The sequence below is a fragment of the Phyllosticta capitalensis genome, assembly GCF_038381095.1.
Source record: "Phyllosticta capitalensis strain CBS 128856 chromosome Unknown BKA78scaffold_9, whole genome shotgun sequence".
NCBI lineage: Eukaryota > Fungi > Ascomycota > Dothideomycetes > Botryosphaeriales > Phyllostictaceae > Phyllosticta > Phyllosticta capitalensis.
In genome coordinates, this window is record NW_027117447.1 from 1,329,752 (window position 1) to 1,352,762 (window position 23,011).

The following is a 23,011-nucleotide window of genomic DNA, read 5'->3' on the forward strand; positions in this document are numbered from 1 at the left end:
TGCAAGCATGAGAAGCATCCTGAATGTCTCACCGCCATCTACGCCTTCCAGCGGGAACATCCGAGATTTATGCTTCTTGAGCTCCAAGCGAAATTCAGGAACGACGATGTCTCGAGTCTTCGTTGCAACATTTATCTTCTCAGCCAACCCGACGCATTGCACGCCTGATTTGGTAAACGGGACGAAGGATCGTCAACGGTAGCAAGCCCACCCTTGGGAACCTGACTTTTCCAAAAATACGTCCTTGCCAGACGTTGATTCGCTTCGGACCGAAGTCAATGCTCTACATAAGGGTTCTAAGGGTGTCGGGTATTCTTGCAGCATCAAGTCTAAATCATTCTCTTTTCAGTCATTCGCTCCAAGCGTACCACGTGAATATCCACGTGAAGCTTTTGACAAACCTACGTTTATATATTGCGGCACAAGACTTTGACGACATTCGCTTCAATCCTACACTACCAACCACCAGACCTCTATCAACATGTCCTCGCGAGCCCAATCTGTCGTGTCCAACGGCCAGAGTCACACCCAGAAGATCTGCCCTTATGCGGAGGTTCTTTACGCGCACCCGCCATAGTAAGTCTCGGCTCCAACCTCCGATCCAACAAGATCCTGACGCCCCTTAGCAAGCAATTTGGTGAAATGGTCAAGGTGCTTGTCGGCCCCGAGAAGAAAGAATTCAAAGTCCACACCGGTCTCATCTCGCACCACTCGTCCTGGTTCCGATCGGCGTGCGAAGGAGCGGGACCGCAAAACGAAGACGGCGTGACCAAGACAATCAAGCTGCCCGATGACGACCCCGAGGTCTTCGAGGCGGTGCTGACGTGGATCTACACGCGCAAGTTCTCGGAGAAGCTCGAGGCGTGCCAGCTCAAGTCGCGCTTCCTGTACCGCATCTACATCTTCGCCGACAAGCGCGGAGTGCCGGCGCTCAAGGTGCGCGTCATCGACGCGCTCTTCGACAAGAACGGCTCGCTGCACTACGACAGCATCGCGCACGTCTACGAGCACACCAAGCGCGGGTCCGGGCTGCGCAAGTTCCTCGTCCACGCCGTCATGTACAAGCACGGCATCAAGAACCTGGTCGAGCGCAAGGGCGAGGACGAGATCCTCAAGGTGTTGCCGGCAGAGTTCCTGCTCGACTACAGCGTCATGGCGGAGCAGCTCGTCGAGGACCCCAGCTGGGCTACCCTCGAGTGGTCCGACTTTAACCGCTGCGACTACCACGAGCACCCCACCAAGACGGATGAGAAGCCAGACGTCTCGTTTGCCGACGACGAGTCCGACTTTCGCCGCTCCGTCAGCATTCGCGGCAAGCGCCCGCAGCTGAGCAGAGACTACAGCAGCTCGGTGCTCTAATACGCGGTACTAGTCGGGGTTTGGAGGCTTTTCCTACATTTGGACCATTCGTGTGCATATTTGCGCTTTGGAGAGACTGTTTTGGTTGCCTTGGGGGATGTGGGATTCATTGTTGGGGAGCGATTGCATGGGCGGCATTGCGCTTGTTTTCACAGCTGGCGGGCGTTCTCTCCTTTTGATGATCGATTGGATAAGAGATTGTAATGATATGATAGACGTATGAATTGAATGAAGCTTGACCAAATCGCTGTCTCATGGGAAGTGTTAGTCGACCAACTCCTTGTCGTGCGTTTGTATCACAGGCCCTGCGCCTCGTGCATCAGTTTGCCTGCACAATTGCTCCGTTCAGCATGCCATTGGTAATCCTGAGAGTCAACATGCAAATTCGCTCGGACACTATGTCGTAGCAATGACGCCCACAATCTCTGCACAAAGACCAATCTCAGGCAGGCCGCTGCCGCTGCAGAGCGCAAAGAAAGAAGCCATCAACCCACCCAGGTTGGCTGCCAGAGAGGGGCAGGCAGGTGCAACCGCGCTCCTTCTGCAACTGCCGTCTCATCCCCATGAACCCCGCCCAATCTGCTGGACAGGCAGCCCGCAAACCATCCAAATCCGCTTTCCTCTGCCTACAGAGTACTCCTGTAGAATTTACCGAGGTCTATAATCACAAAAAAACGCACTCACTTCCAACAAGTTGGTGCTGTGGCCGGGTTGAGTGACTTTGAGCCTCCTCGAGAATTCTAGGGCGTTGGTTGGTAGCAATACCGGCTAAGGTTCCGGTTCGAGTCCGAGTGTCAACTTGTTTTGTTGTTGTTTTGTATTCCTTTTTTACTTTGCTCTTTTTCAGTGCTGCTGCCTGTCAGCTTTTGTTGTCGATGGCGAAGAGACTCAAGAGCCTTCTAGCGATGAGAGATTGGACTTTGGAGAGACTGAAGGTAGGTCGTCTTCAATCACAGCAACGGAGCGACTTCCCAGTGAACAGCATCTGGAGTACCTTCAACCAGTGAGCTTTTTGTGCAAACTCTGGACGCAAAGTCTGTTCTTGGGCGCAGTGGATGGAGCAGCAAAGAACGCGAATTTCAAGGGAGGTTATATAGTCAAGTCAGCGAGCATCAATCACATGAACACCAGGTAAAAGCAGATCACGAGACAATCCAGGAGCCCAGTCGCATCATTTAGCCCGACCCTCCGCGATCGCCATGTATAAAAGCCGAGCTGCCTCCCACGCTTTATTTCTTGTCTCTCAACCACTGCAAACTCTTTGGTTGCAGAAAGTGCTGGATCACCACGCACACATCAGACAGACTGTGTCGTTCGGCCGGCCCTTGGTTGTTGATCTGCTTCTGCCGGACAAGACTCGAAATTGGAAGATTGTTGTGAAGTGGTGGCGAAGAACATCGCTATTGTGCTATGTTAGTGAGCATAACCAGAATTCAGACGCAGCCCCTGAACGCGAAAACCATTCCGGGCAGGTTCAAAGGTGGCAATCCACTGCCCAGTAATGTGATAGACGAGTCTGGAATGCGCAACAGCAGACAGTGGGCTGAGGTGTGGAGTGGTGATACACTCAAAGCTCTTGTGCCAGAGGGTTGACGCGAAGGAATGGTGGCCCTGGAGAGTACTTATATAGATAATTCGCAAGCGGTAAACCATGCGCGCAGCTGACTGCGTGGAGGTCACAAGAGAAGTCCCCCTAGCAGTCACAGGAGGTCAAGAAGACAGTGCTTCAGGGGAATGGAGCGGCGGCGGGCATATATAGCCTGGCCATGCCCGCATCAGCGCTTTCAAGTCTGAATTTCATTTTCGCCGAGCACAGTTTGAAACCACAGCCTTCGCCACACGAATACTCTTTGTGCTTCTGTTCGTTTGCTTCATAGTCGCGGGACAAATGTGGTGATGTAATGGGGAACAGCAATGTTGTGTGGTGCTGAAGCGCGGCTTTTGAATCATGACAAACTTTTTAAACTTTTTTAGGAAACTCAACTGACCCGCGGAACAAGAGAAAGACAAGTATGCCCATAGTAAATGGTACAAAGGGCCCACAAACCAGCCACAAGTGTCCTTGATGAGGCAGAACAGGTTCTCCGTGAGGAGCTGCGAGGTGCTGGTGAGCGAGGTGTGAAAGAAGAGGGGAAAAGCTGAGGGTTTAAATAGGGACATCGTGGTGACCTGGCAAGGCACACGAGACTTACTCGTGGAGTGTGACCACGTCGTCACGGGATCTGTTGTCTTCGCCTGTCCTGACTGGAGCTCTCGTCATTTTGAGGTATAAAAAGTGACGAAGCCGAGTGTCTACCTCTGCATCCGCCACCGCTCAGTCAACCGCACACAGGCAAAAGCTTGACGATGGTCGAACCGACTGTGTTTGTGGAAGTGGGCCGAAAATGAAACCTTTCTGGCTTCCTTCTGACCTCGTCGCCATTGCAAAATCCGCTCTTTCTACTGACAGCAGGTGCCAAATCCTGATACTGAGCACCATCAAAACGAGAAAACGGCGGGCTACAGGCCAAACCGACGTCGAAAAGCAAAGATAGGGCGACGCTGAATTTGGAGGAGAGATCAAAGTCAGGGGACCAAAAAGCCCGAGAAAGTTGTCGATCTTTTTGGTCGCCCGCTCGCAGTGACATAGAGGACTCTCGGTGTCATCGCCAATGGCATGTCCATGGGCAAACCTCACGGCTGCCTTGCAAGAGCAGCAGGACTTGTAAGGTCTTAAATAAGGAATGAGGGCGACATGTGTCTTTTGAGTCTTCTGACCACCGTGGTTTGCTCGGACCAGTTGATTTCTTCCTATGCGCCATGCGTAGTCAGCGACCATGCGTATTTAAAATCGCTTCGCTTGGTTCTAGATCCAATCAATTGATAACCAGCCAGAAGACCAAAGTTTGAGGGTGCCATTGCAAGGAAGCTTGTCACACTGGATGTCGTTCTGGCTGCGCCTTTGGTTTTTGTCTCCGGATTCGCTGCATTCGAATTCTCCCAGCATTGACGGCGGGCTGTCAACACGCTGTTGTGGTACTGGGCATCAGCGAAGCACCATGGTGGGATTCTGTTGTTGAGCGGAGGTTTCGAATCAAGGAGGGCAAAGTACGCTGGAATGCCTTCGTGTATTCCTTGAGCGGCTAGAAGCATAAAGACTGTAGAAGCGACGATCATCGTCTCCACGAGTTGCTCCGTGACCAGAGATTTGTGGCAATGTCGAAGAGAATGCTTTGAATTTGTGCTGGAAGTAGAACACGCATGTCTGTACCCGCATCAGCATTCTGCCCCAATATCACATGCACCAAGCGAGAATCCGACGAGCGCCTTGTCAACATAGCCGCACTTCTACGCGGTCACATCATTTGCACCTCCAAAAGGCACCTCCTCACACCTCCTTCTCCCATCTCCACGCCCGAGTTCTCAATCTCTGCGGCGACGGCTCCTCTCGCCGCACACTCTTCCTTGAAAGCATCAACTCCACCGCCAACACCAAAGTAGAATTTCTTCGCTGCCACCATGGCCTTTCCCAGACGCACCCTCTTCAGGAGTCCGACACAGGTTTCGGTAAAAGCGCGCAAAGCCGAGGGCGAGTAGATCGTCTCAGAACCAAGAAGCAACGTATTCATCTGCTCGGCAGAGGGTGTCAGGTTCAGGAATGCGTCCGCAGGCGCCCAGGATCCGGAGATGAAGCTCAACGTCAGCGGGCAAGCAGAGAGCGCCTCGAGGAAAGCGCTGGTGAGCTCCGGAGTGATGTAGAGGTCACCATGGCTTTCCTCGGAGTCGTGAAAAGGGTTGGGTGAGTCTTCTGAAAAGGGTGCAGCGGTGGGATTGGAGCTGTCCAGCGTCGAAGCCCACGTGAGAATGAGGTTGGGGAGGGTGACGAGTCGCAGCACCGACGCGTTGTAGTCGGCAAGGGTAAAGTAGAGAGGGAGTGATTGCGTGAGCGCGTAGTGGAAGAGAATGAGAGTGGGGATCGCGGTGCCACAGCCGAGCTTTGAAAGTTGTCAGCTATGTGTTCGAGGGGAATGTTCTTGAAGCTCGGAGGAGCATTTCGCACCTCGATGACGTGATCTACGCGGCAGAGATCATCAATGTCCTTGCGCGGGCCTCGGTCAAGTAGAAGTTTCGCCAGGTCGATGGAACATTCCCAGCTCTTGTAGCCGCCTTCGTAGACGTTGGTCTTGATGTCCGAATCATCCAAACCAGTAGGTGCAGAGGAATCTGCGTCATCTTCTGCCATCAATTGCAACCGCACGTCAAAGAGCTCGCGCCGAGGAATCATGAGCTTCTTTCCTTTTGGAGACTCTATTTCAACCAGGCTGTATGATATCTTTGAGGGCAGGGAATCCATCTGCAACAAAATATTAGCTGGACTGCGGAAAGAAGGTGCAGTGAACTGATCATAAATGAAGATTTGGACCACCTCGGAGTCACAAGTGTACGGATCATTCTGAAAGCAACGAAACTGGAACTCTTCGTACCAACTCTTGCAGTTTATGAGATCGGGCGGGAGTAAGATCCGGCTGATCCTCAGATGCTGGTTCAGTCGCTGCCGCAGCTGGGGGACCGAACGCCGGCGCATCCCCCCCGTCAACATCAACGTCTATATCATCCCCAGAAAATCCAAAGCTAAAGGGTTGGGCCATGTTGCAGCGAGGTGAGGAGTTGGATGTCAAGGTCAGAAGCAGCAGGCGAAGGTCTTCAGCCCGGACCGAAAGCGGAAGCGTAAGCGAGAGGAAGCACAGACCATTTACCGATCGGCTCCCCAATCCGCCCCCTGCCCGACCGACACCACACTCCAACTTTCAACTCCTGCGCCATTCCTCTCCCATTGGTTCAGCCACCGCTTTGGACTAAGCGACTTCAATCGATCACACCCTCAGAGCCAGCGCAAACTTTTAACCCGAAAAAATCGCTCAAGGCCGTCTTGTCTCCGCCTGATTTGTTATTACATCAACCATTGAAAAACAGCGCTTTGCCGTTTTTGTGAGCAGTCTACAAAGCTCAATGCACTGGAGCTAGGCCTTTGTGGTCAAGATACTTGGCGTTTGTTGGTGAGAGATGATCTCAGTCACTGCTGGCTGACTGCGACGAGAAATGTTTTCTTTCGACATTTCGACCCGGGCCCAGGCGCTCACCCTCAAAACCCTTGGCGTTCCTGAAGCAGAGATCCGCAAAAACACAGGAATATCGCCTCGCTTCTTAGGTCTTTTGGAGAAAAGAGCCATTGAAGGTGGCTGGGATCCCGTCACATCTCCAGCTTTCGAAGACAAGCATCTCACCTTTACCAATTCTCCTGATCAGCTCCCCGTGGAGTTGCAACTTAACATCGTCTCCTTCCTCGACCTCAAAAGTCTGATCCGGATGCAAAGCATCTCGAGGCATTGGCGGGCTCTGATCAAAAAACACGTTCACTCTCCACAAGTTGTGCACCCAGCTCGCTGCGCTCTTCTCCAGTTGTATAACGATTGGGTCGTGTCAGATTCCTGCAGAGTAACTCGCGAAACGGTTCTACCCAACCTCCGGAACTTTGACCGCGATGAGTACCTCGAAAACTTCCCTGCAAACGTCCCTTCTGATTTCGAGATGTGGGTGCGAGAGTGGCCCGCGGCAGCAGTCATTGGGTGGCTCTGGCCTGGCCTTCCCCCTCGCCCGCCCAATGACGACGGAGAGGACATGTATTGGGACTGGGGCAATCATCTCAACAGGCTTTCTGAAGACTGCCTTGAGCTTTGGAGAGATCCCTACAGAAGCTGGGTGTACTGCCGGATGGACTTTGGCTCCGACAGCCCTTACGCGGATGACATCAAAAAGTACGGTGCTGCACATGGCTGGCGGTGGTCGGGAGAAACCTCAGATCCGTCATTGATCCGTCTGGAAACGAGAGCAATTGAGATCCAAACAGGCCTTACCGAAGACTTCACCGAAGATGGTCCATGGAGCCCTTCTCAGGGAATCGTGTTATACATCATCAGCGGTGCGGGCCCTTTTAATGGCACCATCCACTCCATGTGCGGGCATTCAAGACCATACCCAAGCGGAAGGATCGACGAATTCTGGATCCCAGAAGTCAACTGCGACAGGCCCGAAAACCGCTGCACCAAGGGCTGGGTCCATTGGCTCAGGAAGCACATGGAGTTCATCTTCCGCAATCATGGATGGGATCCTTGAATCCTTCGGTGCGGGCTGGTATTAGCAGGGAAATTGGAGAAGGGACTGGCCAGTCTCAGCTCTGACTTCGATACTTGGTGGAGAAGCACTAGCTAGACAAAATGCCTCGTTTCTTGATACTCCCCGGCTTATGCGCGACGATTAAATGAATACGCTGGCCTTGACGTGCTAATGAAACCAGGTCTCAGCTACCGCCGAGCGACATCGCGGAAGTGGACAAACACCACTCCGGCACGGCACTGAGAGTGCACAACACAAGGGCAGGACCAGGCGATCAGGCTCCTTCAGGCAGTGTTGCCCTCGTCTTCGGACTATAAATTTCGCTCTTTGAGCGCACACGTCAGAGATAGCTCTCGCAGCATTAACGTGCCATCACACACCGAATCACTCGACTCGAGACGTGTATCTTGAGTGCAGCAGGTCGTCTCTAATTTGCAGTGAAGACTCCGCCTGGTGAACTGCTTGAGAGATTCCACCGGTCAAGCTGCACCAGCCACAAGCATATCGACGAGCCACTCGACACCGAACAGCCGGAGGAGGCATTATAGAGCACAATAGACCTCAAGTACTCGACGACACTCCAAACAGAGCCTCGGATAACGCGCGGGTTTTGTAGCTCGCACTGCGTTGGCAGTGAAACTCAGGTTGAGAGTTGTCTTGCCACCTGCATGTTTATATTTTCAAAACGCGAGACTCTCTGCAAGGACTTGGTTAGGATGCATCCAACAAAGGGTGGTGGCTGCGTTGGTGGGGTAGATTGTGGTGCTTCCTGCGCCTTACCTCCTAATCTGGCGCCTAGCCTGGAGTTCGATTCCCGCCAAGTCCGATTTTGTTTTTCTTTTTCCTTTTTTGCCATTCGTTTTCTTGTGTCTTTTTTATTTGCACGAGTCGAGAGCTACTGCAGCCAGCTTTTGTTGGGCAGAAGACTGAGCTTGAGTGAGCACCTGAGCCTGACCACATGTAGTCAGCTCGCCGAGGAAAACGTCGATGCAGAAAGCTCACCCAACATGTCTAGGCTGTGCAAAAAGGACAGACATTATAGGAGGCGTGGAATAATCCAATGAGGAGGCGGAAATCAATGAGCGTCCATGGGCAAAAATGTCGTTCCTCATGAATAAGCAACGACGATGATGGATTTGGTCATTTCACGTTTTTGTAGGCCCATAGGACTACGTACAAACTTTGGTATTGGGAAGACAAAAACAGAAAAGAAACACAGTAGGATGTTGTTGGAAGGTTGGTTCCCTGGAAAGCAAGATGCAGACTGCAGAATCGCAAAGGTTCATGGCTCTCCATCCTTTTATATCTGCAGAAGCAGACCGTTTGTAAGTCACAAGCAACCTTAGCCATTAGTCAGTTGACCTAACAGTGGCCTTCACGGCATTCACCTGCCCAAGGTATCACACGCCTTGGGTCGTCTAGAACAATCTCTTGATTTCGGTTTGCACACCTGTGTCCTGACTGGTGGGCTGCCTTTATTCGATTTCAGGATAGTCTATTTGACATTCTTCAAGAGGTATTTAAGTGTATAGCTCACGTTCCAGTCAGCTATAGAAAGTCCGGCTCCAATGCCCTGCGCAAAATTAGGGGTTCTGGCTTCCACACTTCAGCTCACTGCGTCGGCAGCGGCCTGACATCCGCACTCAGCGAACCATCATCCTCAGGCGGAGGAGGTCCCCATCCACCACCACCAGGCGTGCAAATGACGACGCGATCGCCCTTCTGCGCATTCAGCACCGCCTTGCCACCGAGTGAAATCGTCTCCTCGTCGCCATCCTCATTTCTCCTGACCCAAAAGTTCTTACCCACGCTGCCGTCACGGGCCCCATTCATGCCATACGGACTGTACACACGACGCTCGCTCAAAATGCTAAACTTGAGCGGCACGCGGGCCTCAATGTCGCGGACAACACCGTCACCGCCATTCCAAGTGCCGCGACCGCCCGTGCCCTCGCGGACCTCGTAGCGGCGCACCAACACCGGTGTGCACTTCTCAATGACCTCGGGGTCCGTCGTCTTGGTGTTTGTCGAGTGCACCTGGACGGCCGAGGTGCCGTGCCAGCCGGGGCCTGCGCCACTGCCGCCACCGAGCGCTTCGCCGTAGTTCCAGCCCGGCGTCGTGATGCCGGTTTCGGGGTCCTTGCCGCCCATCCCCCAGCCGAACGAGTTGGCGCAGCCTTGCGATGCGGCGCAGGCGCCAAAGGCGCGCAGGATCACGTCGGTGACGCGCTGGCTGGCGATGGTGGAGCCGCAGACGGCGACGGAGGACGATGGGTTGAGGATGGTGCCTTTGGGAACCCGGATCTCGATGGGTGCCAGGCAGCCTTGGTTGAGCGGGATATCTAGGTCAATCATGCATCGCAAACTGTAGATGACGGCCGAGTGCGTGATGGAGATGGGAGAGTTCATGTTGCCCAATGTCTGCGGGCCGGTGCCGGTGAAGTCAAATACGGCAGAGCCGTTGCTGCCATCGATGCTGACACGGAGCGCGACGGGCGTCCCATCGTCGTAAAAGTCGATTGCTTGCAGAGCCTTTCCTTCGTGTGAGGCTGCCACTCGCTTGAGAAGATTGCGCACGGCCTGCCAGAATAATTTGGTTAGCTGAATGGGTGGTACGGCGAACACACAGTCCTCTTTACTTACCAGCTCGGCGTTGTCCTGGATAGCGTACATGTACTTTTGGACGCTGGGGGTACCAAATTCTCCGCACATCTTCTGCAGCAGCGTGATGCCGCGCTGATTGGCCGCAATCTGTGCCTTGAGATCAGAGATGTTGTCGTTGATTCGGCGCGTCGCGCTGCATCCAGGCATATTGGCCACATCCGCGAAGGCTTTGCGGACCACGTCTTCGCTAAACACTCCGCCGCTGACGATTTTAAGGCTCTTGATTGCGAGACCTTCTTGCCACAAAAACTTGGAGTCTGGTATCATGCTGGTGATGCCGATGCCACCAATGTCTGTGTGGTGGCCTCTCGAAGCCACGTAAAAGATCAATTGACCGTCATTGAAGACTGGAGTCACAACGGTCAAATCTGGAAGGTGGGTACCACCGCAGTCAGGGTGGTTGGTGAGAAGAACATCTCCGGGAGCAAGTTTTCCATCCCACAGTTGATGTTGATATTGGATCGCAAATTGCATTGACCCGAGACTGTGATTACGGTCAGAGTAGTCAAGATCGGTTTAAAAAGGGAACCTTACTGGACCGGAATATGCGGCGCGTTGGCCACCAGCTTTCCATCGGGAGTGAACAAAGCGCAAGAGAAATCCAGTCTTTCCTTGATAGACGTGCTGATGGATGTCCTGACAGAGAATCAGCCATTGGTGTCATGCGATTGAAATGGGGATTATACCTCTGGAGTGTGTTTCCCATTTGCTCGGCGATGCTCATGAACCGACTTGCAAAAGTCGACAGTTCAACAGGACTGACTCCTTGCTGCTCGCGGGACTCAATGTCGTCCTTTGCAGGAGCATCAATGACTATGTGTGATTCCAACACAGAGACTTTCCAGGCGGGCTCGACGAGGATCGTTTGCGTGTTGTCGACGATCAGGGCTGGCCCAAAGAGAGCTGTGCCCTTCTCCAACGCGGATAGCTCGAAGACGGGCACCTCAAGCCAGCCATTTTGCATATAGACTGATTGCGTGCTCTGTGGGGCTGGAGCCGAGGTGCCCTTGAGAGCGTCCAGTTCCTGAAAGAGACTGGTAGATTGTGGTCCTTGGTCTCTGCTCTTACCCACCCCGCGCACCCGAATGGAATCGACAACAATCGGACGGTTGGCCAATTCAAAGGCAAACTCTCGACGATGAGTTTCGGCAAAGGATTTTTGAAAGTCGTCGTCGACGGGCTGACGGATAGAAAGGCTCGTGTCAGATCCCTCATATCTCATGTTTAGGAAAAACTCATGCTCGATAAGCTCAGGGCGGACGTCTTGTGAGACCAAGTCGTGTGTTGTCTTTTCTTTCAATTCCTCAAACTTGACGAGTATATCCGGTAGACTTTCTTTCGAGAATCGGTATGCAGATGGTGCCGCGGTTTCGGTCACTATATCAGCTAGACCGATGCCGTAGGCAGAGAGAATCGACGAGAACCTGTGGATGATGATTCTGGGGATGTCGAGAATCCGAGCGATTGCGCATGCATGCTGACCTCCTGCTCCTCCAAAGCTTGCGAGGTTATGAGAACTTATCGTGAATCCTCTTGCTTCGGTAATGTTCCGAATCGGTCGACTCATGGTTTCATTTGCCATGGCTAGGAAGCCAAAAGCGACCTCCTCTGGCGTCATTTCATGATGTGCGCCGAGCGAGCTGTTCACCGTTGCAGTCAACTCCTGGAATTTCCTTTTGACGATTTCCGAGTCAAGTGACTCGTCTCCTTTGGGACCAAAGATTGAGGGAAAACGCTCAGGGAGCAGTCGTCCAAGGAAGAGGTTGGCGTCCGTGACAGTCAATGGACCACCTTTTCGGTAGCATGCTGGTCCTGGATTTGCTCCTGCGCTCTCTGGTCCAACCACGAACAGTCCGTTCCGCCAGCTCAGTATTGAGCCTCCGCCGGCTGCAACTGTCCGAACATCAAGCATCGGCGCAGTGATGGTGGTCCCACTGATGCTAGTGTCAAATACGTGCTCAAACTTTCTGGCGAATCGGCTGACGTCTGTGCTTGTTCCGCCCATGTCGAATCCAATGACAGGAGTCCCTTCGAGGGGGTCATAACAGGTTTTGGCGATGGCTACTACTCCTCCAGCCGGGCCGCTCAAAATTGCCTTCAGGCCAGTAAACTTGGAAGCAGCGCAGAGACCGCCATCTGACTGCATAAAGTCGACTCTTTTCGGCAATTTCGAGAAGCCCGAAAGAAAGCCGTCGACATAGCGCTTGACGTGAGGAGAAAGATATGCATCAGCGCAAGCAGATGTGGCACGATGCAAAATCTTGATGTTTGCGCTAGAATCCGAAGATAGGGAGACAAATTCGAAGCCTATTTCGCGGGCGATTTCCGCAGCTTTTCGCTCATGGTCTGCTCTGGTGTCAGCTATGATGGCGATTGCTGCGATGGGAGATAGTCAAACCTGGAAAGACATATGAGTGGAGAAAGGCAATAGCGATAGATCTAAACCCTTCGTCGAAGAGCACCTGCAGCTTTTCTCTTATATGCGCATCTTCGAGAGGCTTCAAGACACGTACGACCTCTCCACTGGCTGTCTTTACCAAAGCGGGGTCGCTGGAGGGATCGATTGGCACTGGAGCAGGATTGAGAACATAGTCTTCAATAGTTACCCGCTCATCAATTGTGACGACTTTTGAGTAGAGGACGCCGGGCTTTTTGATGTTTAATTCAAAGACTGTAGACTGTCAGTTCTTCTTCTGATTTACTCTCATTGAATTGCGCCATGGTTTGGAAATGCTCACGCTTTGGTCTTGTTTGGTCTCCAATACGACAAACGTCTTTGAAACCTCCCGTCGTCAGCAAGGCAATCCTTTCGCCCTTGCGTTCCAGAAGAGCACTGTCGAGTCAGTACACGCAGATTATGGAGTCTGTAGACCACATAAGAAATGTCAACTCCAGCTTGAATACTCCCATCAACGCGGACCTCACATTAGTGATTGGGAGGATTCCCATGTGCCACGCGATTTTCTGGCGCTGAGATTTGTAGTTGACATTTCTTTTGCGGTCCACGGTAGACGTGTCGACTTACTTGGTTGCGACAGTCGTTCCAACCCTTATCGATTCAATCAAGCTTCCGTCAATTGGTTCATTTTTGGGTAGTGATGACCCAGTCACAAGTTCGAGGACCCTTCGCACGCCCTCTGTCGGCGCGTCCTTGTACGCGCTTGGGTCTTCAGAGAGAAGCTTGAAGACAAATTCTCTTCCGTCGGCAGTCGTTGCCCACACATCGCAAAACGTGCCCCCACGATCTCCGTAATCAGTTAGCAGCTGCTTTCGTGAAGCGAGAGGCTGTCTTACCGATGGTAATAGCAATTCCTCTACTGTCAGCCATTTCGGATTAGCCGATGATGAGGGAAATCAGACGGGGTCATCCCACGTCGCGGCGCAACGAAATTCTCCATGGCTCAAGACACCAAGACCATACGCCGGCGAAATGATCGTTATCGGGATGATTTGCCGAGCCGAGTGGTGGAGTTTACGAGAGAGCGATGGTTTGCTCCAAGTCGGTCTGAGATTGCGTGATCCGAAGCCCGACCTCGGAGCTGTCGCTAATCGCCGGGTAACTTCGAGCAACCACCACGCATTTGTTTTCCCAACGTCCTCTCCCGCGCATTCCTTTTCATCATCGCCATCAAACTCCATCTCGATCACTCCATCGCTTCGGTCATGCCGCCAGCAGGCTCCTTACTTCCTCGATGAACAGCTCATTTTTCTCCGACTGGACCGAGTGATTTGCCCCCGGAACGACGACCAAACGCGCGTTCGGAATGAGGTCCGCAATGCTCTTCGACTGGGCTGCAACGCGCGATGTCAGCTACAGACTGGCTTCTTGATGCCGTCACTTACTTGGTGGGCAAATCCAATCCTCAGATCCCACAATGATCAACGTCTTGGCCGTAATGGAGGCCAGGTCATTGCGATAGTCAAAGTACTTTTCGCTTTCGCTGTACAGCTCGTCTGGAAAAAAGACCTCAGCACAGCAGCATCATCTCTCAAGACTGGGCCACTTACTATGAGTTTCTGCCCGGAAAACGGTACTGCGGTTCTTCCTCAAGGCAGCATCTGCGTCGTATTGTTCCACGTAAAGAGGTCCGAGGGCAAACATGATCAAACGAAACTCCTCGTCGTCCTCAAACGCGGAGAATACCTTGTTCAGCATGGTCAGAGATGCGTTTGGAGCTCTGTACAAGCGGGCCTTGAAAGTTGAGATTGCCTCTTCTTCGTCTGGCCCGGATTAGTGTCTCCCGCCACTGCATGGGACGATTCGCTTACGGTGGTGGGATGGAGCTGTGCCTCGCAAGACCAGATGCGACACTTTTTCTTGATACGTTATGGCATATTGCTGCGCAAGATATCCTCCAAAGCTTCCTCCAGCAATGACGGCCTTTTCTGCGCCTGCAAAATGCTGTCGGAAAGCCTCAATGTCGTCGACTAGCTGCTTGAATGTGTACGGAGGTGTACATGAGCTCTTCCCATGGCCTCGAAAGTCAAATCCAAGGACACGATAGTCGTTGGAGAGCCCTTGAAAAGCAGCAAAGTCCGACCGATGGTCACCTGTCTGAATCAATCTCTGTTTGGAACGACTGGAACTTTTTGCACCTTACCAAACCCTCGCCCGCCGTGGAGTAGGATGACGAGAGGTGCGTTTTCAGGACCTCGCAAGCTATATTCAAACTCTGCACCATTCAGAGTGATTCTTCGCATCTTGAAATCTAGTTCACGGGATGAGCATTTTGAGATGTGGTTTTGTCTATTTGACTTGCCTGCTATTTTTACGCTCGTACTTTTGAATGCTTCCCGTCGCCACAGCCCAAGTTTTGACGAATTCAACATCTAACAAGGCCCTGACCACGAAGCGAATGCGGCCATACCTATCGCATGGTCAGTCATGCTATAAGCAGAGTCCGGCCTTCGCCCCGGCGTCGGCATGCCTATCTCATCCGACACCCCACTCTTGCGCGACCAAAACAGCATTGAGAGCCGCCATGGAACTGATTGCGCCATCCAGAGTTTTCATTCGACAAACTACACGACCGGTCCAGCTTTTCATTGCCAAGGTGCGGATTTAGTAGGATGGCGATAAAACGTAGCAGTAGAAAATGCAAAGGAAGCCGCGTCGTCGTCGTTGCGGCGCTTTTGCAGAACCACCACCGACAGCGGCGCAATTCCACACCTGGCCGCCACAATGTCAAGCAAACGGGCAGCCAAGCCGTCGCTGTTGCATTGGCACGAACCTGGCACGAGTAAGGAGGAGAAATGGCTGATTCGCAAGTTGGATATTTTCATCTTGACGTACAGCTGCCTTTGCTTCTTCATCAAATACTTGGATACAGGAAATGTCTCCAACGCCTATGTTTCTGGCATGAAGGAGGAGCTAAACCTGCGTGAGTGTTGTCTCTGCTACGTTCCGCGCTCTCTACATGATACTGACCGGAAGACCAGAGGGCAATGAGTTGAACCTTTTTACGACATACTACAACATTGGCTACATCCTCGGCGCACCCGTGTCAAACCTGATCCTCACGGTAGTCCGGCCGCGAATATGGCTTCCAACGTGCCTGCTAAGCTGGTCGTTTTTCGTGCTGGGCATCTACAAGTCGCAGCACGCGTGGCAGATTTACATCCTGCGCTTCTTCATCGGCATGTTTGAGTCTGCAGCTTTGCCAGGACTGCACTATGTGGTAAGTTTGATGATTCTTTGTCTGTTGTTTGCTTCCCGTCTCTTTGTCTTTCTCCTTGCTTTTTGAGGATTCTACCCTGGTCATGGTTGCTGCGGGCTGTCCCTGCCGCGCAAAGCTTGTTCCGCACAACTCTAAAGGCTAAATCGACAAGCACTCGTCCCTTGCTCTGGAGCCGCAGATCCACAGCACAAGGAGGACTGCATCCGACCATTTTAAGCACCGTACCTCTGTTTCTTTCCTGCTTTTTTTCTGTAGCCCCTCTTTCAATGTCTTTTCTCCATTTCCTTTTCCCCTCAACCCCGCATCTCCAACTCCCGTCCCCACACGCACGACCGCCATGGTCACCATCCAGCAACTGACGCCCCACAGATCGGCTCCTGGTACCGCGCGTCCGAGCTAGGGCGGCGGTCCGCCTTCTTCGTCATCTCTGGAGTCCTCGGGCAAATGTTCTCCGGGTACCTGCAGTCCGGGCTGTACACGGGGATGAATGGAGTCGGAGGGCTGTCGGCCTGGCGCTGGCTCTTCATCTTCGACTTTGTGCTCGCCGTGCCCGTCGCCATTTACGGCATGGTGTGCTTCCCGGACACGCCGGCGACGACGACGGCCTTCTGGTTGACCGAGTGGGAGAAGGAGCGCGCGAGGGAGCGCATGCGCGAGGAGGGCAGGGAGGAGTGGGGACGATTGGACTGGCAGGCTGTCAAGCGCATTGCGAAGAGCTGGCAGCTCTACGTCTTTTGCGTCGCATGGAGGTGAGCCGCCTTCTCAAGCACTAATTCTGCAAGAAGCAGCCGGACTGACCCCAACCGCACAGCTTCTGGTGCCTGACATGCGGCACCAACGTGCAAACGTGGATGGCGCTGTGGCTCAAAAGCGAAAAGCACGCCGACGGCACCAACGTCTACTCGGTCCCGCAAATCAACAACATCCCGACGGTCGTCGGCGCCATCAACTTTGTCTTCATGGTCGGCTCCGGCACGGCCAGCGACCTGATCGGCAGCCGCGCCCCCGTCATGGCGTTTGTCGGCGCCGTCATGACCTTTTGCTACGTCATCTACGTCATCTGGCCCGCCAGCACGGCGCTCAAGATGGCCGCCTTCTTCCTGCAGGGCTGCTACGGCTGCTTTTCCCCGCTGCTGAGCGGCTGGGTGAATAGTCTGTGTGGCGGCGATAACCAGCTGCGCGCATTCACCATGGCGATGATGATGTCGGTGGGCAAGTAAGTGTTTGCCAGCATTCGACCCCCTGAGAGAGTGCCCGACTGACAACGCCCAACCAGCGCCTTCTTCACGCCCTTTTCGCAGTACATGTTCCCCGCGTCCGACGCACCAACGTACCGCAAGACAAATGGGTACCCGGCGGCGCTAGTCTTCGTCGTCGCGCTGACCATCTGGTGCTCGCTGGTCATGGGGCTTGTCGAGCGCTGGTACTGGCGGAAGCAGGCCGCCGCAGGGGTCGTGCCGCAGCCCAATGCGGATGATGAAGAGAGCGAGGCCGATCAGACGTCTGTTGAGAAAGTTGCCGAGGTGGCGGCTAAAGAGGTCGACGCGCGTGATGAGAGCGTGGAGAGGGCAACGCAAGGAGATGGTGTGGTGGAGAAGAAGGGCGCGTGGGAACAGCCACGGAGTGTGGATTGAGTAGGACTGCAACAATTTATTGCAAGCGAGTAGAGAGAAAATTCAAGTTTGAACGGTTCCACTTTTGCGCAAATCGAGTGACCTTTGATCAAAGGTCGAGGAAAGATACGCCAAGCTTTCAGGGGTAGGGAGCATCCAGATCACCAAAAACGAGCGAAAGTATAGCCAAGTCCCCCGTAGCTGACAAGCACAGACAGGGTTCTGTCACTCACTTCAACCTATCGTTGCCAATTTGATGTTCAAGAGCTGGATATCATATCTATTTGCTGTACAGAAGAACGAGCTATGCTCTAATGCGTTGTTTGTACCAATGCGCTGATGCCGTCTGTACAAATGCTCATGTCATGCTGACGCGCTGTACAAATGCTGATGCTCCCAAGCCGCGATGCAAATGCCCAAATGCAACCACTCCTCTCCTCACACTCTCCCCTTTTCATTTAACAACCAACGCCAAAGTCCTTGCAGACCTCTCTACCCTGGGCCTTCATGCCATCAATGAGCCACAGGCGGTTGTTAGTAAAGACGAGCACGCCACCGGGGATGAAAGCAAAGTTGTTGCTCGTCTCGCCAATGTAAATCTTGCCAAGCAGGATGCCCTCGGGGTTCCAGACGGCGACGCCGTCGTCGATGCCCGCCCACACGTTGCCGGCCGTGTCGCAGTGGATGCCGTCCGGAGAGCCAATGTCGGCAAAGGCAAAGGTGCGGCGGTTGGAAAGGCGCTTGCCGTTGACGACGTCGAATGCGTAGATGGTGCTGGGGCGCGTGTAGTTGAACTGGCTCCACTTCGCCGAGCCGGTGTCGGTCACGTACAGAGTCTTTTCGTCGGGAGAGAATTCGAGACCGTTGGATTCGACAAAGCCTTTTTTGATGGTTAGCGCGATTCTTGGGATAAGAGGCAGATCACGTACCGTCGGCAACAACCTGGATGATGCCAGTGTCAGGCTCAAAGCGGTAGACTTGCTTGGGAACCGTGGGCTCGGGCCTGAAGTACTGGAACCTGTGGATTTGTTAGTGATGCTCGAACTGGCAAAGGAGCAGGGATGCTTACCAGCCGTAGTCCGCGTCGGTGAACCAAAGGTCGCCCGTCTCGCTGTGCTGGCGCACGTCGTTGATGGAGGAGAAGTTACGGCCCATGAACGAGTTCAGGATGACCTCGGTCGTGTTTTCCGCAATGTTGACGGACACGAGGGAGGATGGTTGCTCCTGCTATGGGTCAGAATTGATGACCAACTAGCATAGTAAAAATCAATTGACTTACAAAGTTACCCTCGTCAGCCCACACTTGGTGGGTTGGGGGAGCCGATTTGTTGGCTCCAGGAGGGTAGTAAGAAGTGCCACCGTTTGCTTCGAAGAGGTTGGCGTACGAAGTCGATTGGATGGACCAGTCGTCCATGTTCAGCACAGTAATGTTGATGCTGTCTGAAGGAGGACCGACTTCGTAGTTTGACGAAATGATCATGGTGTTGGTCTCCTTGTTGTAGACACCTCCCTAAAGCAGAATGGTTAGTTTTGGTTGCATTAGCGTCTAGCGGCATGACGCACCTCGTGGAATGGCTGGTGCGAGGTGTAGTTGCCAATCAACTTGCTGGTGATGTTGTCACCCAGCAAGTCCTTGAAGCCGTCATTGTAGCTGAGGAAAGAAACTGCAGGCTCAATTCCGCTGGTAGCTGGGAGGGTCGAAAAGTAGTTGGGATTAGTGGCCAAAGCCAACATATCCACTAAGTCGGGTCAGAAGAGGCAGGCTGAGGGGTTCCAAGGGTAGTACCAGTGACGTAGGGACTAGCAGCCATCATGTACACAGCTATACACAGAACCAGCACAGAAAACCAAGAGAGCCTGCTTTGGACGAGGGTTTGCACGAGTCGAGGCAAACGACGCCCCGGCGGCACCTGGTGCTTATAACGGCGGGCTTGAGCGATGGCCATGAGAATACAAGCGCAATGAAAGCTCCGTACCGGACCACGGGCCTTGCCAAGTGCCGGCCTATTCTTGACCGAGGGAAGCGGGGTCTAACCGTAGAGGAGAAGGACCTGGACGACATGGTGCGAAGGCGGGAACGTCTGGATTAGTTCAGCGTTGATGATGCGCGCTGTTCTCCACTTCGGCGCACAATGGCGATGGCCAGGAGCAGTTTCCCCGGCCACGGGCCGACCTCTGCACACTACAACAACCGGCACGCCGAAAGCTAACGCCGACCGCCAACCAACCTTGTTCCCTCTGAGCACCCTCGTGCGTCTCCTGCTTGGCGTGCTGCGGCTCAAAGCAACACCTCTTGGACTCTTGGCCCCTCATTTCCTCCTGGTTGAAAATCCATCACGGTGCTCTCGTCTGCTGCTCCCTGAAACATGACGTTCGTCGCGCCTAGCCAAGGCCGAGTGTCGCCGTTGCTCTGCCCTCCGCCATCGCCAAAGCCTTCCAATCTGCGGACACCACACAGGCTCGTGCTGTCCAGCTTCATCAGCATGCTCTTCATGTCCGCTTTCGGAGTGGGTATGGGATGAGCAAGCAGAAGAAAAAGCGAGCAAAGGACCACTCTCCGAGATGCGCACCCGTATTCCATTGGCGAAGACTTGCAGCTGGAAAGAGATGCGGATTCGTCGATTAGGCCTCGTCCCTGACTCTTGCCCTGCTTGCCAATTTCTTGGTCGTTGGGCCAGGCTGTGCGTCCGGAGCCTGGATCAGCCGGACCTCAAATTGCATGTTGCGCAAGGCGATACAAGAACGGCATCAACGGCTACAGCGTGCCACAAGCAGCCACAGAGAGTCGTCTTCTCTTGACTGTTGTTTACCTCACGTGCCTGCCGATACGGGTCATTGGTCGTCTCCTTGCTGCGTATTCATGCACGATGCTGCGGGTGGGACCGCTTTTTACCCGTAATGGCAATTCGGCTATGTATAAAGGGATTCAGCACCGATTTCCAGTTAGCAACATGTTGAACTCTCGACGTGAGGGAGACGCGCGACGCGAGGACGACTGGAATGTGGGACGTCTAGTAGGACAGGATTGCCACCACTTCGGCTTCTCATTTCTCGCCTCGGCTTTGAAGAGAACATTTGCTCTGGTACAAAACCGACTTGTTTGTCTCATCGAAAGGCAGGCTCAATCTAACCAACATTTACACTCTTTTGCGGATATTTTCCAAAATGCCACTCTTTTTCTCCAGCCTTGCGTTGGCGCTCCTTTTCTTTTCTCCCAGCTCATTCGCTCTTCCACACCAAGCCGTGAATGATTTGCGGCCAAGACAGACTGCTTCGGCTCCTGCCGGGGCATCAAGCTCCACGGCAGATCAACTGGTTGATGATATTGAACGCCTGAACCAAACGCTGGTAAATGTTAATCAGGCACCCAAGAAAGACAAAAGACTTATGCTCCGTAGAACGACCTCCCAGAAGATGCGTACAACTTCTTGAATGAAGTGGGAGACAAGGTAGAAGCTCTGGAGAGTCTGTTTGCGAGCATTCTCGGCATATCAACCAGCAGCTCCTCAGCTGCAACGCCAAGTCGACCTGCATATCAGAGCATTTCAAACACCTCCCTGCCAGTACTCACTCCGGCGATACCTTCCAACGAGCCATTTCTCACGATACTTCCAATTCTCAACTCGCTCGTCCCCACTGCTACGCCAGCAAACAGCACTGCTCTTCCTCTCAACACTTCGGCCTTGGTCAGCACCTCGATCGCAGTCCCGAGTTACGAGGCACCAACTTCGTCAATCCTGACTACACCGTCGGTATCATTGCCGACACCGTTGAACGCCATTACGCCGTCTCTTTTCAACACCTCCGTCCCGGTCAGCACCTCGGTTGCGATCCCGAGTTACCAGGCGCCTTCATCAGTCCTTACGCCAACACCGGTACCACTACCATCGCCATTGAACGTCACTTACCCTTCTTCTATTTCTCTGAATACCTCTCTCCCAATCAGCACCTCGGCTGCGATTCCGAGCTACCAGGCGCCTTCATCATTTCTTACGGTGCCACCGGTACCACTACCATCGCCTATAAACGTCACCTACCCTTCGCTTATTTCCCTGAATACTTCTCTCCCGATCAGCACTTCAGTCGCAATTCCGAGCTACCAGGCGCCTTCATCAGTCCTTACGCCAAACTTTACAGTGACACCGGTACCCCTCCCATCGCCGTTGAACGTCACTTACCCCTCTGTTCTTCCTCTCAACACTATCCTCCCTATTAGCACCTCGGCTGCGGTTCCAAGTTACCAGGCGCCTTCATCGCTTCCCACATCGGTCTCTTTGCCACCATTGAACATTAGTTCTCCCACTCTTTCGATTTCAACTCCATCTTTGGCAAACCTGACCACGCCAGCAGTGTCCCTGCCGACGCCGGTCAACGTCACCACGCCTTCTCTGGTCACTCCGACTACATCGTTGGTCAACAACACGGTGACGCCAGTCCCTCTTCCGGTTCCCTTGAATGTCACAACACCTTCTTTGGCGCCCATTGTTCCTAGTCCATCCTTGGCCAACATTTCGACTGCTGCGCTTTCACTCGCAGTTTCTAGTCCATCATTGGGTCCTCTCAGCACGGGTTCGCCGCTGAGCACCAGCTCTTTTTCAAGTGCTCCATACTCTAATACCAGCAGTCCCGTGATTCCGTCTTACGTGGCTCCCACCTTCAGCTACGCACCCCTGACTCCCGAATCAACAAGCGTTGGAACAGTTAGTTATTCTTCCTCTTCTACTTCTCTGGTCCCATCTTTTCTGGTCCCCTCTCCTTCCAACAGCAGCATCACCCAGCTTCCCTTGATTCCTGTCCCTACAAGCAGCGCCGAGGGTCTTTCCAACTACCCCCTGCCTTCGGCCTCGCTGCCTTCTCCCTCGGTCAATGGATCCGTCATCCACATCCCAACCCGCATGCCAATCCCCATTTCTGCCTTGTCGGCCCTGAACGCTAGCTTGGCGACCCGGACAGCAAACGTCAGCTATGCCACCCCTATCCTATCCACGTCTCTTCTATCCTCCTATGTCACTTCCGTTTACAGTGGTTCGATTACCACTGTTTACCTTTCAGTAAGCTAAAGGCTGAACTTCTTCTCTTTATATTTTTATTAATTTCTTTACATCAGACCGAGACTCTAACCACCACGGTCTGGGTGTCGCCGACGCCGCTGGCATACGCACCCTACCGGAATTCGACGAGTGAGGAGCACTCGCTCGCCTTTTGGCGCACTTGACTGACTTTGAACAGCCTTCCTCGACCCCACTGGCACCAGCTAGTAATCTCACCTTCGATCCTCTCGCTCGCAACAACATCGCCTTGTACTATAACCCACGTAACAAAAGCTCGCCCCTTGATTTGGACACATTTTGCCGAAACAATACAAACTTTGAAATTATCAATTTACCCATCATCTCCGGCTTCAATGGCTCTCTTCCCATCATCACCGACTTCCCAGGCTGTGGGCATCTCAACGAATCCACAGGTCTTCGCGACTGCTCTGTCCTCGGCTCTAGCATCTCAGCATGTCAGTCTCAAGGCAAAAAGGTCCTCATCAGCCTGACC

General features: G+C 53.3%; 7 protein-coding genes across 7 annotated transcripts; 3 read left to right on the forward strand and 4 right to left on the reverse strand.

Moving 5' to 3' along the window:
• The first annotated feature begins 417 nt into the window (after positions 1–417).
• Positions 418–1,600, forward strand: BKA78DRAFT_382232 (uncharacterized protein). The gene is made up of 2 exons (XM_066893028.1): positions 418–576; positions 627–1,600. Exons 1-2 carry the CDS (start codon positions 482–484, stop codon positions 1,357–1,359), a joined length of 828 nt encoding a protein of 275 aa, XP_066741340.1. The 5' UTR covers positions 418–481; the 3' UTR covers positions 1,360–1,600.
• A 2,956-nt stretch (positions 1,601–4,556) lies between these two features.
• BKA78DRAFT_287001 (uncharacterized protein) lies at positions 4,557–5,999 on the reverse strand. Its single transcript, XM_066885724.1, has 2 exons — positions 5,399–5,999; positions 4,557–5,333 (listed from the first exon to the last, which is right to left on the reverse strand). Exons 1-2 carry the CDS (start codon positions 5,936–5,938, stop codon positions 4,695–4,697), a joined length of 1,179 nt encoding a protein of 392 aa, XP_066741341.1. The 5' UTR covers positions 5,939–5,999; the 3' UTR covers positions 4,557–4,694.
• Positions 6,000–6,157: 158 nt separating this feature from the next.
• On the forward strand, positions 6,158–7,630 carry BKA78DRAFT_322197 (uncharacterized protein). Its single transcript, XM_066889103.1, has one exon. It carries the CDS (start codon positions 6,439–6,441, stop codon positions 7,510–7,512), a length of 1,074 nt encoding a protein of 357 aa, XP_066741342.1. The 5' UTR covers positions 6,158–6,438; the 3' UTR covers positions 7,513–7,630.
• A 1,369-nt stretch (positions 7,631–8,999) lies between these two features.
• Positions 9,000–13,709, reverse strand: BKA78DRAFT_271664 (Hydantoinase B/oxoprolinase-domain-containing protein). Its single transcript, XM_066885522.1, has 8 exons — positions 13,471–13,709; positions 13,202–13,421; positions 12,915–13,009; positions 12,575–12,847; positions 10,863–12,522; positions 10,711–10,812; positions 10,156–10,660; positions 9,000–10,092 (listed from the first exon to the last, which is right to left on the reverse strand). The coding sequence occupies exons 1-8, from the start codon at positions 13,502–13,504 to the stop codon at positions 9,124–9,126; spliced, it is 3,858 nt and encodes a 1,285-aa protein (XP_066741343.1). The 5' UTR covers positions 13,505–13,709; the 3' UTR covers positions 9,000–9,123.
• Positions 13,710–13,837: 128 nt separating this feature from the next.
• Positions 13,838–14,877, reverse strand: BKA78DRAFT_333058 (prolyl aminopeptidase; the record flags this gene model as incomplete). The annotated part of the gene is made up of 5 exons (XM_066890041.1): positions 13,838–13,968; positions 14,020–14,130; positions 14,185–14,397; positions 14,446–14,727; positions 14,778–14,877. 5 exons carry the CDS (start codon positions 14,875–14,877, stop codon positions 13,838–13,840), a joined length of 837 nt encoding a protein of 278 aa, XP_066741344.1.
• Positions 14,878–15,358: 481 nt separating this feature from the next.
• BKA78DRAFT_298404 (major facilitator superfamily domain-containing protein) lies at positions 15,359–17,488 on the forward strand (the record flags this gene model as incomplete). The annotated part of the gene is made up of 5 exons (XM_066886908.1): positions 15,359–15,557; positions 15,616–15,854; positions 16,110–16,603; positions 16,666–17,070; positions 17,131–17,488. The coding sequence occupies 5 exons, from the start codon at positions 15,359–15,361 to the stop codon at positions 17,486–17,488; spliced, it is 1,695 nt and encodes a 564-aa protein (XP_066741345.1).
• Positions 17,489–17,925: 437 nt separating this feature from the next.
• BKA78DRAFT_355577 (lactonohydrolase) lies at positions 17,926–19,278 on the reverse strand (the record flags this gene model as incomplete). The annotated part of the gene is made up of 6 exons (XM_066891918.1): positions 17,926–18,347; positions 18,397–18,485; positions 18,537–18,691; positions 18,747–18,977; positions 19,031–19,206; positions 19,254–19,278. 6 exons carry the CDS (start codon positions 19,276–19,278, stop codon positions 17,926–17,928), a joined length of 1,098 nt encoding a protein of 365 aa, XP_066741346.1.
• Between the last annotated feature and the right edge of the window lie 3,733 nt (positions 19,279–23,011).